The sequence below is a fragment of the Doryrhamphus excisus genome, linkage group LG13, assembly GCF_037039965.1.
Source record: "Doryrhamphus excisus strain RoL-2023G ecotype Guam linkage group LG13, RoL_Dexc_Guam_v1.1, whole genome shotgun sequence".
Taxonomy (NCBI): domain Eukaryota; kingdom Metazoa; phylum Chordata; class Actinopteri; order Syngnathiformes; family Syngnathidae; genus Doryrhamphus; species Doryrhamphus excisus.
Genome location: NC_136369.1, coordinates 18,596,479 through 18,611,111, shown reverse-complemented (window position 1 = coordinate 18,611,111; position 14,633 = coordinate 18,596,479). Strand labels below are relative to the sequence as shown.

At 40.0% G+C, this 14,633-nt stretch overlaps 2 protein-coding genes across 6 annotated transcripts in view; both read right to left on the bottom strand.

Moving 5' to 3' along the window:
• chd9 (chromodomain helicase DNA binding protein 9) overlaps window positions 1-4,471 on the bottom strand; it is a 98,053-nt gene extending 93,582 nt beyond the window's left edge. For 4 of the 5 annotated variants that reach the window (XM_058089449.2, XM_058089450.2, XM_058089451.2 and 1 more), the window contains exon 1: window positions 4,137-4,470. The gene's annotated coding sequence lies outside the window, so the exon portion shown is untranslated. Of the gene's footprint in view, window positions 1-4,136 lie in introns of all 5 variants that reach the window. The other variant, XM_078795571.1, reaches the window with a different exon arrangement.
• A 753-nt stretch (window positions 4,472-5,224) lies between these two features.
• aktip (akt interacting protein) lies at window positions 5,225-12,012 on the bottom strand. Its single transcript, XM_058088999.2, has 10 exons — window positions 11,879-12,012; window positions 11,195-11,336; window positions 10,021-10,229; window positions 9,838-9,902; window positions 9,653-9,753; window positions 8,412-8,500; window positions 8,243-8,341; window positions 7,196-7,303; window positions 7,070-7,130; window positions 5,225-6,245 (listed from the first exon to the last, which is right to left on the bottom strand). Exons 2-10 carry the CDS (start codon window positions 11,234-11,236, stop codon window positions 6,138-6,140), a joined length of 882 nt encoding a protein of 293 aa, XP_057944982.2. The 5' UTR covers window positions 11,237-11,336; window positions 11,879-12,012; the 3' UTR covers window positions 5,225-6,137.
• Between the last annotated feature and the right edge of the window lie 2,621 nt (window positions 12,013-14,633).

Below are 14,633 nucleotides of genomic sequence, written 5' to 3'. Positions count from 1 at the left end.
GCTATGGACAGGACTACTTTGCTGTTTTTAAGCATCCACTGTAAAAACGTAAGTCGTATATCTTCTCTATGAGGGGAGAACTCTGCTGTTTTTAAGCAACGACTGCAAAAACGCTAGCCAAAGATCCTTTATATGACAGGAACACAGCTGTTTTGGAGGACCAACCATCCGCTAAAATACAGCTGTGCCCAGCTATTTTTGAGAACCTACAATAAAAGCTGTATCCCGGCTGTTTTTAAAGACCTACTGCAAAAAAATGCTAGTCCAAGATCCCCTATCTGACAGGAGTACTGATGATTATAAGGAATTACTGCAAAAATACCAGTCGGACGCTCGATATGGCAGGTACACACTGCTGTTTTTAGGTATTTCTGCTAAACTGTAGTCAAAGATCATTTGTATGACAGCCGTTATGAAAGGACCTACTGCAAAAACACTAGCCAAAGATCCTTTATATGACAGGAAAACAAGTACGCAGCTGTTTTGGAGGACCGACCATCCGCTATAAGACAGCTATTTTTGAGAACCTACTATAAAAGCTGTATCCCGGCTGTTTTTAAAGACCTACTGCAAAAAAATGCTAGTCCAAGATCCCCTATCTGACAGGAGCACTGATGATTATAAGGAATTACTGCAAAAATACCAGTCGGATGCTCGATATGGCAGGTACACACTGCTGTTTTTAGGTATTTCTGCTAAACTGTAGTCAAAGATCATCTGTATGACAGCCGTTATGAAAGGATCTACTGCAAAAACACTAGCCAAAGATCCTTTATATGACAGGAAAACAAGTACGCAGCTGTTTTGGAGGACCGACCATCCGCTATACGACAGCTATTTTTGAGAACCTACTATAAAAGCTGTATCCCAGCTGTTTTTAAAGACCTACTGCAAAAAAAAATGCTAGTCCAAGATCCCCTATCTGACAGGAGCACTGATGATTATAAGGAATTACTGCAAAAATACCAGTCGGATGCTCGATATGGCAGGTACACACTGCTGTTTTTAGGTATTTCTGCTAAACTGTAGTCAAAGATCATCTGTATGACAGCCGTTATGAAAGGACCTACTGCAAAAACACTAGCCAAAGATCCTTTATATGACAGGAAAACAAGTACACAGCTGTTTTGGAGGACCGACCATCCGCTATAAGACAGCTATTTTTGAGAACCTACTATAAAAGCTGTATCCCGGCTGTTTTTAAAGACCTACTGCAAAAAAATGCTAGTCCAAGATCCCCTATCTGACAGGAGCACTGATGATTATAAGGAATTACTGCAAAAATACCAGTCGGACCCTCGATATGGCAGGTACACACTGCTGTTTTTAGGTATTTCTGCTAAACTGTAGTCAAAGATCATTTGTATGACAGCCGTTATGAAAGGACCTACTGCAAAAACACTAGCCAAAGATCCTTTATATGACAGGAAAACAAGTACGCAGCTGTTTTGGAGGACCGACCATCCGCTATAAGACAGCTATTTTTGAGAACCTACTATAAAAGCTGTATCCCGGCTGTTTTTAAAGACCTACTGCAAAAAAATGCTAGTCCAAGATCCCCTATCTGACAGGAGCACTGATGATTATAAGGAATTACTGCAAAAATACCAGTCGGACGCTCGATATGGCAGGTACACACTGCTGTTTTTAGGTATTTCTGCTAAACTGTAGTCAAAGATCATCTGTATGACAGCCGTTATGAAAGGACCTACTGCAAAAACACTAGCCAAAGATCCTTTATATGACAGGAAAACAAGTACGCAGCTGTTTTGGAGGACCGACCATCCGCTATAAGACAGCTATTTTTGAGAACCTACTATAAAAGCTGTATCCCGGCTGTTTTTAAAGACCTACTGCAAAAAAATGCTAGTCCAAGATCCCCTATCTGACAGGAGCACTGATGATTATAAGGAATTACTGCAAAAATACCAGTCGGATGCTCGATATGGCAGGTACACACTGCTGTTTTTAGGTATTTCTGCTAAACTGTAGTCAAAGATCATCTGTATGACAGCCGTTATGAAAGGATCTACTGCAAAAACACTAGCCAAAGATCCTTTATATGACAGGAAAACAAGTACGCAGCTGTTTTGGAGGACCGACCATCCGCTATACGACAGCTATTTTTGAGAACCTACTATAAAAGCTGTATCCCAGCTGTTTTTAAAGACCTACTGCAAAAAAAAATGCTAGTCCAAGATCCCCTATCTGACAGGAGCACTGATGATTATAAGGAATTACTGCAAAAATACTAGTCGGACACACAATATAGCAGGTACACACTGCTGTTTTTAGGCCATTCTGCTAAACTGTAGTCAAAGATCATTTGTATGACAGCTGTTATGAAAGGATCTACTGCAAAAACACTAGCCAAAGATCCTTTATATGACGAGAAAACGAGTACACATCTGTTTTGGAGGACCGACCATCCGCTATAATACAGCTGTGCCTAGCTATTTTTGAGAACCTACTAGAAACGCTGTATGCTGGTTGTTTTTAAAGACCTACTGCAATAAAAATGCTAGTCAAAGATTCCCTATCTGACAGGAGTACTGATGATTATAAGGAATTACTGCACAAATACTAGTCGGACACTCGATATGGCAGGTACACATTGCTGTTTTTAGGTCATTCCGCTAAACTGTAGTCAAAGATCATTTGTATGACAGCCGTTATGAAAGGATCTACTGCAAAAACACTAGCCAAAGATCCTTTATATGACGAGAAAACGAGTACACATCTGTTTTGGAGGACCGACCATCCGCTATAATACAGCTGTGCCTAGCTATTTTTGAGAACCTACTAGAAACGCTGTATCCTGGTTGTTTTTAAAGACCTACTGCAATAAAAATGCTAGTCAAAGATTCCCTATCTGACAGGAGCACTGATGATTATAAAGAATTACTGCAAAAATACTAGTCGGACACTCGATATGGCAGGTACACACTGCTGTTTTTAGGTATTTCTGCTAAACTGTAGTCAAAGATCATTTGTATGACAGCCGTTATGAAAGGATCTACTGCAAAAACACTAGCCAAAGATCCTTTATATGACAGGAAAACGAGTACACAGCTGTTTTGGAGGACCGACCATCCGCCAGTAAGGAATTACTACAAAAATACTAGTCGGACACTCTATATGGCAGGTACACACTGCTGTTTTTAGGCCTTTCTGCTAAACTGTAGTCAAACTAGTCAAAGATCCTCTACATAACAGGAGCATTCTGCTGTTTTAGGGGGATCTACTTCCAAAACATCAGAAATCCTGCTCTGCTGTTTCTAAGGCGGTAAACACTAGTCAAAGATCCTCTACTTGACAGGACCACCACTGTTGTAAGGATCCACAGCAAAAACATTGGTCAAAGATCCTGTAATGACTAGATCTCCTTTTAAAAAGGAGGGACAACTATTCATTGATTCTGTATATGGTTGCTGTTTTTGATGATCTTCGGCTAAATTAGTCAAAGCTCCCCTTTAAAAAGTTTGCCAAACATGGCACCATTGAAGAGGAAGAGGTCGCCATGTTTGTTCTCGTCTCAATTAGCGGCCACCAGGCTAACCTCTCAAGTCAAGTAGCATCCTCCTTCCGCCCTTCCTTCGAAACTCCAGCATAAACAATGGCAGCCAAACTAGATCAAATACGATTAAATAAGAACTTAAAAGTGTTAGCTTCACTTTGACCGCTTCAAATAAGGTGTCGGGGAAGAAGGGGGCGGTTGGTGAATGGACGATGGCTTGAGATTAGAAAGAGGGTCGACTGTGATGGTGTCCGAGATAACACCGAGATAACAACACTACCAGCAGCTACGCCGGGTGTCATTTCCTGGGCCGAGTTTCGGATTCATTCGGCCCGGCAGACGAGCCACACGACACGGGTTCGGCTCACTCTGAACTGGTCGCTGTCAGTTCAGGACTACCACCCAACCCTCCAGCGTACACACGCACACTCGCCACTTGCCACCCGGGAAACTGCGCCAAAGTGCGGCCATGCTGTTCCAAAGTGGCCCCGGAACAAGTGCGCTAAAGTCAACGGGCGTCAGAATGACATGAGGCGCAACACTTGACAGCTTTCTCCTCCTCCCTCGCTTGACGGAAGAAGTATCCGAAACAAAACCCAGCCGAGCGGCGGCGTCTTACCCGAAATGGAGCCCCGGTTCGCTTGCGTGTTCTCGGTGTGAAGTTAGTTTTTGCAGTCCTCAGCTCCACACAGCTGCTGCTCCTCCACCAGCGCCGCCGCCGCCGCTGCTGCTGTTGCTGCTGACGTGACTGCGATAACGCCACATTTGCATACTAGTGACCTCCTCCCTGATTGGTCGTCCGACGGAGCGTTCGCCTCAATTTGGCCCCGTTTAAAAACCCGTTCCCCAGGTCTGGGAGACGGTGAGGCGCGCGGCACCGCCCACAGCCATTGCACAGGAGAGCGGTTGATTCAATCATGGATTCGCGACCAAAGTCCTGCGCTTGATGACACGGGCGCATATAAAATGGCCGCGTTAGGAGCCAAAGCCAATCCGGAGAGCTTTTACTTTGGCAGTACGAGTCAGTCCTCCATGCAAAACATGTCAGAAAGGACCCGCGACGGCGTAATTCACCGTGAGAATATACGGACCTCTAGTGGACAGATTGGGGTATTACACCCTTAAAGCCACTTTTTACGGAACTATGCAATAACGCTTGTCAAAGACACTTTTGTAACAAAGATGCCACGCATTTTTAGGACCTACTGCAAAAGTATACAGCCAAAGATCCTTTAAAACAGAAGATCTTTACTATATTAACCTACTGCCAAAAACAATGGTAAATAATTCCCGACATGACAGGCGCGGAGTTTTGTTTTAAAGGACCTATTTGTTTTAAACTCACCACGTGATGTGGATGAAACCAAAGTATAGCAAGAGGGGGCGGAAAAGAGTTGAAAACAGCAAATCTAAGAATCTTTACATGACTGGTGCTCTAAAACGTTCAAAGACATTCGAGATCCTGATGTTTATAAGGATATATTGTCAATAATCCGCTATTACAAGAGTGGATCTCCTGTCAAAAACACGAGTCAAAGATCCTCTATCATAACAGGAGTGCTCTGCTGTTTAAACAGAAAATACTGACAAATGATGTCCATTAAGGTAAAAATCTGAAGTCTGGCATTGAAAATAATCTGAAATGTGATGCTGCAACACAACAATATATGCTGTAAACATACAAGTCAGATAAAACATAAGCGTATGGAGTATTAAATCAATATTTTATTGTCATCAAGAGAAAAAAAGCATTGATCGATCTATGCCGTAATGTCATTCACACACAATGCAAAGGATCTGTGGTGAACATCAGGTCAATAAAATGGTTTGATTTAAGATGGGAGGCTAAATGGCAGCAACATATTTGTCCTTTCACAGCGACTATAAATAGATCCAGCGGCTTTTAGCACCATCTAATATTATATTCTTACACCAGTCATACAGTTAATTCATGTGCAACAGTGGGAAAAGAAAAATATGTCAACAAATGTGATTATCATTTGAAGTTGAATCCTTGAATTGTGTGCCAACTGATAAAGGTGCAATAAATCAGATTGGGAAAACACCATCTCCGGAAATCAAACCTTGAACCATTATTTACATAACCTATCCTTTATAATAAGAATTCACCAATTTAAAAATAATAAAATGCTACTTTACTTCTAGAGCATATTTAAAACCATTCGGCAATATATTATGAACCGTAAGACGATGCTTTGCACATCATTAAAAATAAACCCAATTAGTAAGAAAACAATACAAACATTGCCATGATTGACAGATTGGAGGTCTTCAACCCAGCTGTGATTGACATTCCTGGTCTGATGAGTAGAACAGTCCTGAGCCAGAGAGAGAGAGAGCATGTGATCCACTGCACTCACGTCTTATGAGACGACTCTTTGATTTTACTTGGAGACATCCATTTGTCATCTTTGCCTTACAAACTTGGTTTTTCCTTACGCTAAAGCTGTTGCGTGTTAAACTTTTAAAGCTGAGCAATTAAAAACAAAATGTTCCTTTTTCCTTCTCTTGAGGAATCCGGCTCACAAACATTGATTGGGGAGGCAAAAGTGGCATGGCGAGTGGTGCGAGTGCTTCCCTCTAGTGGCCGTGTGCGGGTTCAGCTACGAGGGGGGCTGTCGTCTTTGCTGAAGGGCTGCGTTGATCCCGGTTTGACCCAGGACAGGCCTGTGCCCTGCGTTCCCTTGTGGTGATCCTCGGGTCGTCTCTAGAGGAAATCGGCCAGGTAAAAAGTTGTCTGGTAAAAGAATACACCTTTCTCTTGCTAACCACCTCCAGGTTGCTGGTGTGTGCGAGTGACAGGAAGAAAAGCTCTGACTCGCCACCTGTGTGCATATGTAAATCCCGAGACGGTGAATATAAGACAACTCATCATGACTGTTAGAAACCATTTTTTTCCTTTGGAAACCAAATAACGTCAGGCTGCACGGTAGGCGAGTGGTTAGCACGCAGACCTCACAGCTAGGAGACCAGGGTTCAATTCCACCCTCCCCGTGCATGCGTGGGTTTTCTCCAGGTACTCCGGTTTCCTCCCACATTCCAAAAACATGCTAGGTTAATTAGCGACTCCAAATTGTCCATAGGTATGAGTGTGAATGGTTGTTTGTCTATATGTGCACTGTGATTGGCTGGCCACCAGTCCAGGGTGTACCCCGCCTCTCGCCTTGTAAAGATAAGCGGTAGAAAATAAATGAATATCTACGTCAACAAATACACAAGAGCTATGCTAACTGCTTATGTGCTGAACCAAAGACGTGTTTATCGAATCAATGAACGGTTAAATTTTCTGTCCTACTCATAGAAAAGTCAAAATAATTTATTAGGGTCAAATCTAATGTGGAAAGGAAAGAGATCGGCTAACATGTTTAGCCCATTATTATAACTGGAAGAGAAACTGCCCAATAAAAAAGGAAAAGCATTTGTGACGTATTAAATAAATAAATGTAAAGCACATTTCCCGAACAAACAGAACCCGTGCACAGCAGTCTTCAGCTACGACAGGCTAAGAAAAAGAAAATAGAAGATACCTACTTTGTATGCGAACATTCGTTCTTTTGCTTCCTCGTGAACAGCTGGATTCCATGGAGAAAAGCTGCAGCAAAGACAACAAGACATTATTTATCATCAGGTACACAAAAGGTGAAATAAGGAGGTTACCTTATTGCGTAGGGATCGTCTATCTTGGGCTGGTCAAACAGACGACTGTTGCATAGTTTCACGCTGTCCACCACTTTGCTCTTGAACAACTGCACGTCCTTCTCATAGCTGAGGGGAGATGACTGTTTAGAGAACTTAAGGTGCAAAACAATCACGCATAAAGCAAACACTCCAAAATATATCAGCAGCAATGGAGTCTAAAGGGGAAAAAACGGTGTTTTAAACACTTGTGTAACACTAAAAACATTTCAGTATGTGGAGGAAAATAATGGGACAGACTGAGAAGAGAACTGGAACACTGACTTTTAATTTTAGGTTAGCCAAACTGGTGCACTTTGAGATCATTTATTTAATGTAAAGTGCATTTTAAATTAAATTTATTATTATTATGTAATTGTTCAATACATCAGATGCTCACAACTCCAACAATCTGTAGCGTGTGGTTGAAACATCATGATGTGCTTTTTTTTTTAACTGTGAGAAGTTGTTTTTAATAGTAAATTGCGGTGTATAAAATATGCAAACAAGTACCAATACAAGTTTAACATAAAAAAATAAATACATTTTCCCAGGATGTATTGCGTCCATCCAATGAAATGCTTTGCTCAGACGCAATGCATGATAGTAAAAACTTTTACATCTTCTTCCTCTTTGAACTCATATTGGTAAACCTTTTGAGTGTTAAGTTGCTGTGTGATGGTTTACCGTGCATCAAACTGTAATAGCTCAAAAGCTCTTTGAGTTTTTTTTCATAGCTCATGATTTGCTCCGGGCTGCACGGCGGTCTAGTGGTTAGCACGCAGACCTCACAGCTAGGAGTTCAATTCCACCATCGGCCATCTCTGTGAGGAGTTTGCATGTTCTCCCCGTGCATGCGTGGGTTTTCTCCGGGTAGTCCGGTTTCCTCCCACATTCCCAAAACATGCTAGGTTAATTGGCGACTCCAAATTGTCCATAGGTATGAATGTGAGTGTGAATGGTTGTTTGTCTATAGCTTATACACCAAAACTGATGGTATTTTTGGAGGTGATGATTTTGGACACTCACAGGACAGCAGCTTCTGGGTTGAGGGGTTCTGTGGTGTGGATCTTGTAGAAAATTGTACGTGCATACATGAGGACTTGCCAGATGTGGTTGTGATTCCGTCTGCAAAGGAAAATGCCTGTTGGAGATGTTCTATAAAGTTCATAGGTATAAAAAAAAAGCAAAGACATACCTCCATTTGGTGAAAGCTCTTTTGACATCAAGTTCTCCAGAAACGGGGTCGACGAGCGGGTGGAAGACTGGCATGTCAAACACTAATTTCTGTAATAAACCATTGAAACAATATAAAATTAAGACCATTCTAAAAGAAAGCTACTGAAGAATGTATAATAGTTGAATTGGTATTTATTTTTTTTTTGTTTTTAAATGCAGTTGAACCCCCAGCTTCAGTTAACCCTCCTCTTGCGTTAGGGTCGGCACCGACCCGTTTTACATTTTAATGCATAAAAAGAATCCCATAACATTTGTTTATTGCATCAAGGCTTTTTGACTTTGTCAGGAAACTCTATTTCAACAAAATAAAACCAAAAAAATAAATTTTACTACATTTTAAAATGGTCTGGTTGAAATGATGACCACTGTATTGTTAGGGTCGGTTTGGACCCGGTTATAATAATATGACTATAAAGCAATATTTTGAGCCACAACTGAAATCATAAGTGTACAATTAGCCAACACAATGACAACCAGCTCCTCTTCTCATCATGGAAGCTTCAGGGGATTCTCATCTTGACCGTTTTTCCAGTATACCAGCAGAAAAAACAATGTCCAGACATATGAGGTGAATTCACTCATTCACCATCGATGTTTTTTTTAGTGATTAATACTAAAATGAGAAAATAAATAAAACTAATTGATTGAAGAGATATGTTCTATAGCCCTCAGTAATAGCCAGGTAACAAAAGAACCTTCAATTTATTAATTATGATTTTTTTTAGGTTCATTTTACCATTTTTGGAAATTGAAATGGAGGGGTATAGTGACAAAAAAAGGCCTACATGTCCAAAAATATAAAAAAATATATAAAAAATATATAAAAAATCCAAAAGTATTAAAACCAACGTTTTCGTGGATGAGGAAGCCTACAAAGATAACCAAGATATGATGGTAACTTATTGTTTTTAGTGTATTTTATAGCTGATTTAATCCATGGGTCAAAACCGACCCGGTAACATAAGAGATGATACCAGAAAGCTAACACAAGAGGAAGGTTAAGCAAGCAACAAATGATTAACTCCAGCCAAGAGCTTCTGCTTTTACTGTAATTACTCGATAAGAAGCCTTGTAGGTTGTAGCTACATTTCCTGTATCATGAGCAGTCCGCATCCAGCGGCTTTATCTACCCGTACATGCGCTTTAAACTCAGCTGTTGGTGTGAAACTCATGAATGCGAATCCAGTGAGCACTACTCACTGGACAATCGCCGTCTGGATAGTTATCTGGGATGTACACAGTGAATTTAAAGACTCCATCTTGGTACAAGCCATGCCTGATGAATATGACTCCAAACCACACTAAAACAAAGAAAAACAGAAAATATTAGCAGTGAAAGTGCAAGGCGGATAAAGTGACCGATTTCCACATGCAACAACACTCACTCAGCGCTGACTTGTAAGACGGCTGCACATAAATTCCAGGCAGTTTCTGCTTAATCACGAGTGTGCTGCAGGGCACATGACAGCCAAGTTCAAATCAATTTGAAACACAGACACGGGAAAAAAAATGCATACAATGCTACTCTTTCAGCATTGAATAAAACAGATTCCTATGTAGAAACTTACAACTCAGCCAGCAGGGAGTACTCCAAGTAAAACGGTCCGTAGGGCACATGCTGGCTGTTGGCTGAGTGGGCCGGGCTGCCCATGCCTGTGGGCTTAGTGACGGCGGCTGCATTCTTGGGGATGGCTGGAAGCTGCTTCTTGCCGAAGGGCTGCCGGGGCGGGCTGCTTTTCTGCTCCCCGTGTCCGCCCTGGTCCTCGCTGTCAGGTCTCTGCAAAATAACGCAGCTGACATCTCAGCATGGGTGGCGCTCAAAGTGGGGTCGACATGTGCTTTGAGCATCTTCTCAGGTTACGGTGCAGCTCATCGAGATGAGTCAAAGCGAAGGTGTGTTTATGTAAGTCAATCGTTTGAGGAAACGGCACCGTAGATATTTATAACTGCACAGAAAGACGTTAGGAATGTACCAGGAAGGTTTGCTGATGACATTCAGCATTTGAAACGAATGCCAGCTGGAAATTTTGGTGGCCACGAATGCGACCTGTTCCTGTCCGTGTCTCTTCCAGCATAGGTTCCTTTGATGGTTTTCCGAAATACCTGTCCGTGTGCGAATACAGTTGTCCCTCGGTTCGAACATTGCATCCTCACTCTTTTTCCACAAAGTCATGAATTAATAAATCAGTGCTGTTTTGTGGTTGAATACAGCCTATTAGTAAAAACTAAAATGCAATGTAATTGTACTTATTCTTGGCCTGAACACTGCATTTTCAAGCACATAAATTGTTAAATTAAATGAATAAATACAAATAAAAGGCAGAAGAAGCATTCTAATTGTGAATATAGTATTCTAAATTGTCCACTTGGTGTTCAGTGAAACCAGGGCCAAATTATTTATAGGTGTAATTTTATTTTCTTTGATTTTAGCTGAACTGATATAATGTTTCCGTATGAGTAGAACAGATTTCTAATTGCCATTATTTTCTATGTGGAAATTTTTAACTCTTAACATCAAACAAACTTTCATAGGCTCATTCCATAAGCTGACACCACATGCACGGTGCTTTCAAAGCCGGTGTTTTTGTGCTTTCAAGTGCTTTTGAGCGTTTGTGTGTTTGACTGCAAAGTACACAGCTGACAGTTTCATGAGAAAGTAGCAACTCCACAAAAAATTGTTTTTACCATACCTTTAATTACCACCACAACTACCACACTTAACTGTTTTCTTAAATACCTTACCTTACGACTCGTATTGGCAGACATGCTCCAGAAGGGGTTCATTACTCATGAAGAGGATCAGTATGGTGCTCCCCTTTTCTCCCTTTAAGTAGGTGCCATGACAAGGGCTTTTCAGGCCATACATGAAACAAATTGTGTGGCTCTGCAGACAGAGAACAGATAAACATGCAACAATGTTACACAACACACCTCAGAACATCTGCACAAGAGTTTCTTACTTACAGTAGCACCACTGCATTGTCAAATTGTGTACGTTAACAATCGTATAACCACATTATTAATGCTCAAGTCGGCTAATAATATTAGTAAACTTATACAAAATTAACTGTCGGCGTTGTAGATCGTCTGACAAGATAGCAACTTGGGTGCCATTCGCCTAGCAAGGGATGAGGGCTTATACTAGCAGGATAGCGATTGCTGTATCACGGAAAACTTCTTATATTGAAGTTCATTTCCATTCGGAGCATATCATTGACTTTTCCAAACCGACTGTTAAAGACCAATACATGAATTTATAAACAATTTGACGTTACCTCACCTGCTTCCTTGAACCAAGCAAGCTAGCTTTAGCTTTAGCAAGATCGATTCGGCGTCTGTGACAACGTGAATATACCTCAAAATTTACCGCGCTAGCCTTCCGAAGATAGTCAACACACTTCCACAAAACTTAAAAAAGCAATTTACCTCAGTTTATGTGCTGCAAATACTCATCTGTTCGTCATCCCATGGGTGTAAACACGGCTAACTAGCTGATAGCATTAATGGAGCTAAACACTTTGACAGCCGGAGCTCAAACTAACATGAAGCGGAGGGGCGTTTCTATGTATCAGCGAACATTCTCATTGGTCCGGTAACGTGGCATTCGTGTTTTTGATTCGCCGGAATTCAGACGCGTGAAAAACAGGAAATGGGACATCGGCGACAGCGACGACTTGTGGAAGAAACATGAAAAAAAACAACAAAAAAGTACACTTTTGGAGAAACAGACACTTAGAAGGTCATTTAATCATTAACTATATACAAAAGCACTACTATAAATTAGTAACGCTATTCCCTCAGTAGGTTTCACAACTGGAAGTGGACACAAGGCTAGCAAACACCTGTCACTATTAGCAGCTGTCAAGTGCCAAGACATCAAATTACAGTACTTTTGTCCATCAAATAAAGCCAGGAATAGAAAGTGACGGCGGGTGTGTAAGGAACTTATGCTTGAAAATATATCAGAATTAGGAAAGTAAGTGAACAGTCACTAGATAACTTACAAATGGCGGAAAATCTCAGGTATTGATGACACCCCCATCAAAGCCTCTTATCAGTATATTTGAGAATTCAGAGAACATTGACAATACTTGCAATAAATTATCTTGACATTTCACCCACGCACACACCAACAGGAGGCCATCAAACAAAATGCCTCCCTCGTGCAAAATAAGATAACAAAATAATTCAGTAGCCAGCAAGAGGCTTTATTCGCCTTGTACAGTGGTTTCAGCGCCTTTGTTCCATAGAACAATGGCATGAACAGAGCGAGCCCTTTTGTCGGCCATACAGTCTTTTTGTCTCAGTGGGTGGAGGCGGGGCCGCGAGCATACACACAGTGCAGAAGAGTGTAACCTAGTAAAAATTAGATGAGTTTGTTTGTTTTTCTTTCGGCTTCTTCCTGATTGCGGAGTCGCCACAGCGGATCTTTTTGATCCCCATATAAATTTTTGGCTTGAGACCTTTAAATAGAGTCCAGTATGTTATGTTTATATGATATAATATATTTTTTATGATGCAAAGGTTTCATATTTTGTCATTTTCTTCTCATTATGATTTTATTGCCGTAATATTTTGACTTTATTCTTCTAAAATGTGAACTTTTTCCACAATATAATTTTAATTGACTTATTTTTCGTATTTGAACATCAAGCAACTAAAATGTAATTTTTCCTCATACTACAACATCATTTTCATAAAACTTTTTATTTTACCTGTTAATATTTTGACATTATTTTTTTATAAAATTATTGTTGATTTTTATTTTTTTTTTCTATTGTTTCTGTTAAGTTGCATTTTTAGAATGTATTTTTAGAATGTTGTATTTTTAGATTTGTCATTTTCTTTTCACAATTATGACTTTATTGTCGTAATATTTTGACTTTATTCTCCTAAAATTGGAACTTTTTCCACAATATAATTTTAATGGACTTATTTTTCTTATTTGCACTTCATGCAACTAAAATGTAATTTTTTCTCATATTACAACATCATTTTCGTACAATTTTTTATTTTTCATGTTAATATTTTGACATTTTTTAAAATAAAATTATTGCAGATTTTTTTTCTATTTGTTTCTGTTAAGTTAAATTTTTAGAATGTATTTTTAGATTTTTTTTCACAATTATGACTTTATTGCTGTAATATTTTGACTTTATTCTCCTAAAATTGGAACTTTTTCCACAATATAATTTTAATTGACTTATTTTTCTTATTTGAACTTCCTGCAACTAAAATGTAATTTTTCCTCATACTACATCATTTTCCTAAAACTTTTTATTTTTCCTGTTAATATTTTGACATTATTTTTTATAAAATTATTGCTGATTTTTTACTTTTTTCTGTTGTTTCTGTTAAGTTGTATTTTTAGAATGTGCCGTAAGCCAATAAAAAAAAGACATCATGACCCCCGGGCCGCACTTTGGACACCCGTGTGCTTAAAGACACTTTGATGAACAATACACTCTTGGCATTAGCGTCGGTTTAAATTGAACGTTTCGGTGCGCTGCGCAGCAACCGTCCCTCGAGGGTAGGGTGCATCCAAGCCATCTGTGTCTCGCATTTCTTTTAGTTTTTAACCACAATTTCTTTGGCACTCGCTTGATGAATTGATTTCCTTACAATTACACCTCATTATTTTTCCGGGTGAGGGGAAAAAAACTAATTTAACGCATGAGCGACTGTATTAATTGGTAGGGATGACATTGTCCAAGTTTTGGAGTAAATACAAATTATTGACCTCATCATTGTTATTTGATTGTATATTGTCCCATGTACACTTGACTGACAAAGCTAATTAGTGTCCTGCTTAGTTTAGTTTGCGCAGCAGAGGAGGCAAGGTCACCCGCAGCACTTTTGACACGTACAAATCAAAGACGACCACAAAAACAAATAAGTTTATGGCGCCATTGCCTTCCTCGACATTGAGCTAAACTATCCGAGGCTAACAAGGGTGCAAATATCCACACCACTGCTTTTGTAATGAGTTGTTTTTTTTTTTTATTCTTTAGCAAATCAACTTGTGACCTTGCTTGGTCAAACAAATATACTAATGAAAGTAATTACAGCGGGGAGATTGGATTGACTAATTGAACGTGTGACACTCTGCAGTTTTTTTGTTATTAAACTGCCAACCGTCGACTTTCTTAAATGCTATGACTTGCTCATTTATTTTAGACAC